This window comes from Vigna unguiculata, chromosome 1 (genome assembly GCF_004118075.2).
Source record: "Vigna unguiculata cultivar IT97K-499-35 chromosome 1, ASM411807v1, whole genome shotgun sequence".
Classification (NCBI taxonomy): Eukaryota; Viridiplantae; Streptophyta; class Magnoliopsida; order Fabales; family Fabaceae; genus Vigna; species Vigna unguiculata.
Genome location: NC_040279.1, coordinates 27,869,608 through 27,874,591, shown reverse-complemented (window position 1 = coordinate 27,874,591; position 4,984 = coordinate 27,869,608). Strand labels below are relative to the sequence as shown.

Below are 4,984 nucleotides of genomic sequence, written 5' to 3'. Positions count from 1 at the left end.
CATGAATATTATTTAACTTAACATCATGTTACTATCTCAGCAACCAAATATCAAATAAGAAAACTATATCCTCTTTTATAGAGATATCAGAAAGGTTTTGTTTTAACAATATCTAAAAAACATCATGTCCAAAACACTTTTTAAACAGATAATTTAAAATATAATTAAATCACTGAAACCCAGTTCTAATCAAAATCAATTCTACAACTAGAACTTATCTAAACCAACAATGTTCTTCATTGAAATCATAATTAGGGATTTTCACTGCATCTGAATCCACTACTATACCAACTTGAGCAGATCTTATGCTGAGTTGAGTATTAGAGAAAAAGAAATTGTCCAGAGAAGAAAATGATCTTAGTTAAGGAGAAAGATGTGATTAGGTATACGGGCAAGGATTTTCTCCGAACGAAACTCTAGTATTGGAATCATGAGACGTACTAAAAATAAGTGGACATTGAAGTCTTCTTCATGAGTTGGGTCCCCATTTCCCTATCAGCTTTCTTTTTACCATCAAATTCAATTCCAACCACCAAAACAAATCAATCAATTCTTGCACCTAGTTGCCTTACTTGCTTATCCATCCACAACAAGGGTAAAGAAGAAAACCGCCGGAGGAACCTCTGTGCAAAACCCTTCCAACCATGCACATTCCCAAACCATCCCAAACCCCACATCCCAATGCCCTAATTTCCTTTTCATGATAACCAAACACACAAAAAAACCAAAACCACTTTCAAATCAACCAAAGTTAGCATCATTAAGTCACAGTTAATCAACCAATCATCAGATTATTGAGTCACCTCAGTCACATAAAGTATAAATTACACATAAACAAGCACAAATATATGTATCTAACAGATCAAGGGTCCAAAAAAATCAACAATTGAAAACAACCACCCATCCATCCATTTATTAGTATATATGGGATATATAGATAGAGAGACAATCAATTAAGTTGGATTTAAATTGGAGCTTAACCTTAGCAAAGAAAAAACATAATGATGATAACAATAATAATAGTAATAATTAATTACACTGCATCATCAGTGGTATAGTATCACCAGTAATTAAGATGGGGAGATTCATAGAATAGAGTTGCAGGAAGCAGGGAGGAAATGCTCTCTATCATCTGGGGAGTGAAAACGTCGTCGTCCGGAGCCTCGAAGGAAGAAGAGGGTTGCGGCTGGTGTTGCTGGTGGTGTTGTACGGAATTGTTGGGATCCGTAGGGAGAGGGATGACATGGTCGTCAACATTGGTGACCTTGTCAGAAGAGGAATCATCGGAGGAATCGAGCGCGTGGAAGCGTGTGGGGTTAGGCGGCGACTGGGCGTCTTGGCCGGTGAGTTCTTGCACGAGGGCACGAAACTCGGAGGCGCTGGTTTTGATTTTCATGGGGTTGGATATGTACACCACTTTGACAGGGTGTGGGTTGTTCCTCTTCTTGGGTTTGGTTTTCTTTGTGGGGGCGCGTTGTTGCACGCTGGTGGTGCGCATGGCGGTGTCCATTGAAGGGTGTCGTACTGAGTTTGTTAGAGAGGATAATGAGGAGCGTACATGGGATTGGGGAATAAAAGGAGGGGCGTTTTTTCCGGGAAGAGGAGAGAAAGTGAAAGAAAATGATTTGTTGGGTAGAGGCAAATGGAAAGTTAATAGGAAATGAAGGAGAGTGAGTAAGTGAGTGAGTGAAGGAAAGTGTGAGCAATGGTGGTGATGGCGTGGGCGTGAGCACACTCCCAGCCGACACTGGGCGCGTGTTTCATTTTCTCTCTCTCTTTTATTTTGTCTTTTTCTCTTCCCTTGCCCTTTCCTTCTCCTACTTATCAAATTATTTCTTCCATCTAAACCTAACGTAATCTATTCTATAACTCTTCTTATCTTAATTAATACATAATAATATCCACTAATTTTCTAAATCATTATTAGCCCAATTTTTCCATTATTCCAAACCCTACTTAGTACAACCTAATCCAGTATTATTCCAACCAACCATTTCAGACTAAACCAACTTTTATCAAACTTTTAATTTTCAATATTGTCAAAGGCGTCAAGATAAAATTTCAGTAAAAATAAATCATTTTTTTATTATTAGCCAATAATTAAGATGGCCCTCTTAATTAGTAGTATTATAACTATTTAAAGGTATACTGAGTAGCTTTTGAAGTATTAAGAAAATTTAAGCTAATATATATGAAGAATATTTTAATAGTTTTATCACTGTAGAGGTTATTTAGGATAAAGAATATAGTTCAGAATGAAATTTGTAGATTACTCTGTATATATATTGATAAAGGAAACACGTGATTAATAATTAAAATTAAACACATACTTCATTTATGCTTTTAATAAATAGCATTCACACTCTTTATTTTTTAATAAAGTGACACTCTTCTTCTTTTTTATTTAAACCAAAACGTCATATTCTCTGAAACTAAAATAAATTCAAATTATAAAATATAAAAAGTAAAGATTGTTATTTACCAAAACTATCATATAAATTATATTTCTTCTTATAAAAACACAAAAAATATACTTTTGAAAACTTACTATAAAATAAATAAATATAAATATAGAATTAAATTTATTAACTTAATTATTGTTATATTTGTATATTCCATTCATAAGAGAGAGGAATGTCTATTTAAGGTGACATTATTTTATTTTTGTCTTACAAAGGGGATTTTAGTTTAATAGATCAAATACTAATTTCATTTAAGATATTTTGACTTCATAAGAGAGGAATTAGTTTTCACTACATATTGTCCTAACACTACATAAATGTCGATCATCTAAGTAAACCCTAGAAAAAAATGAGAGCAACTTTTCCATAGTTAAATCACGTAGGGTGTATTTGGTTCTAATTTGGTTATAATATTATGTTAGAAGTGAGTTTTAAGTTTAATTCAACCGCACAAAATCGTTTTGTAAGATGAGATTTGCACCTCACTTATATATTATAAGATTAAAATTATCTTATCTCTAGTTGGTGTGAGATTTCCAACCTAAAAATATGTGAAAAATAAATATATATTTAAAAAAAACTATGAGATGTGTGTGTTGTTTTATCAAGACGTTAAAGGAATTAAAGGGCAATTTTAAAACTAAAGAAAAATAAAGGTAACATTTAGAATGAACTTAGATGGATTTTTTTTTATCAGCAAAATGTAAAATTATTATAACCTAAAAGACCTTATAAAATGCTTAAGGTGTATAACAACAAACTAAATCCATGCAGAATTTTTTCCAGGATTTTTTTTTAAATGTAATTTTTTCCAGGTGGATAAATGTAATTTCTCCTTGAAACAATATATATTTTCAATATATATATATATTGTTCCTGCAGAGAACAAACAAGATAAGTTAGACACAAGCGTCACCTTACCCATGTAGTTCGCTATCTCCTCAGTTGGCCTCTTCCTGGTTGGTACATGTCGGTTTGGACCCAGGACAGAAGGGACTCTGAAGCTCAAGTGAGGCAAAACTCTCAAAAAGGTCAAATCTGTGATTAATGAATACGTAACTTTAATTAATGGGGTCCACGTGTATTTATAGAGTATTAATTATGTCTAGTTATGTCATGGGTCGGGCCTTGGTTTAGGCTGTAGGTGGGCTTGGGCCTTGACCCAGGCCCTTAGTTCGACTATTGTGGGCTCATTGGATGGCAGGAGGGATTTCATTTTGCTAAGTCTTTAGGAGTGGTCTGATCCGTTTACTTCTCAACTTGTCGGATGTCGTCCTTGCCCGCACACTGTCCTAGGCTGGCCGTTTTGTTGGTAGTTTAGCCTTCGTTCAGTTACGAGTTTAAGTCCATGCCGGCCTAAGTCGTATACTTGGGTTGTTTCCGGCATATATGTGAGGGTTGTCATTTATATGGTTAAGTTGATCAGGTCCAGTATATATATATATATATATATATATATATATATATATATATATATATATATATATATATATATATATATATAATTCAGTTTATCAATTTTAATCCGAATGTTAAAATCATCTGACTCTACACTTGTCTGTACTCCTATTGCTCTATTAAATTTACATTTGTGGAAATATTTAAGTATTGCACGAACGAAATGGTCATTTAATTAATTAAAGTACCAATGGAAAAATCACAATTAAAACTATAATTAAGTTATCACTGATCTTATATGAATAAAATAATAATTATTAATATTACTAAATGGAAAAAAATTGAAACGTATATAATCACTTTATAATATTTAAGACTAAGATAAAATATAACTTAATAAAATTTTAATACTCAGAATATTAGAAACTTAAATTAAATATATTATAATATTTAAACCCAAGTTTTAATAATTCAAAACTTCTTAACATTCCTATACTTGACTCACTTCACGAATAGATGTTTTAAATATTGTTTTTTTTTAAAAGATTCTGAACTTTATCTCATTTACAAACAGAGACACTTTTGAACTTTAAATTTTGTTCCAATTGATCTTAAAAAGAACACCTGAAAAAAAAAAGCATTTCTCATTGCCATGAATCGTTTTCTTTTTTTTCTTTATATCAGATTCTTATGCAAAATCATCAATCTTCAGCTGAACCCAATTTTCTCAGCAATAAGAACAGTGAATATGTAAAAAAATTGCTGAAACAAAAATTTAGAGTGAGTTTATGTTATATTTGTAATTAAAGGGAGAGATAGCTACGCCCACATGAAAATTTCTTCTAAAACCTAAGCTTGTTTTTATTGGCTAGTTTGAATCTAAGTTTGGTGAGCATTCAATGCAAAAGCTATCTCTACAAGTCTAAATTTAGAACACTTCTTCGAAGGTGTAACTGCACGCGCGTCTGCGAGTAACAATGTGAGAACGAATAAACTTTCTGCCACGTGTCACTCAGAGAAGGAAGGAGATAAATGTGATGACGTGAGGCTGAAAAACGAAGGTGACGTCATTTGGCGCAAGTTGGCTAGGAGAGCCGAGCCGAGCCTTCTTGGTTCGGCTTCGA

General features: G+C 32.9%; 1 protein-coding gene across 1 annotated transcript; it reads right to left on the bottom strand.

Moving 5' to 3' along the window:
• Positions 1 to 751: 751 nt before the first annotated feature.
• Positions 752 to 1,671, bottom strand: LOC114181407 (sigma factor binding protein 1, chloroplastic). Its single transcript, XM_028067858.1, has one exon. The coding sequence runs from the start codon at positions 1,508 to 1,510 to the stop codon at positions 1,061 to 1,063; it is 450 nt and encodes a 149-aa protein (XP_027923659.1). The 5' UTR covers positions 1,511 to 1,671; the 3' UTR covers positions 752 to 1,060.
• Positions 1,672 to 4,984: the final 3,313 nt, after the last annotated feature.

What these genes read in the sequence shown, in the direction of transcription:
- LOC114181407 (XM_028067858.1), bottom strand. Translation starts at nt 1,510, where the DNA reads ATGGACACCGCCATGCGCACCACCAGCGTGCAACAACGCGCCCCCACA.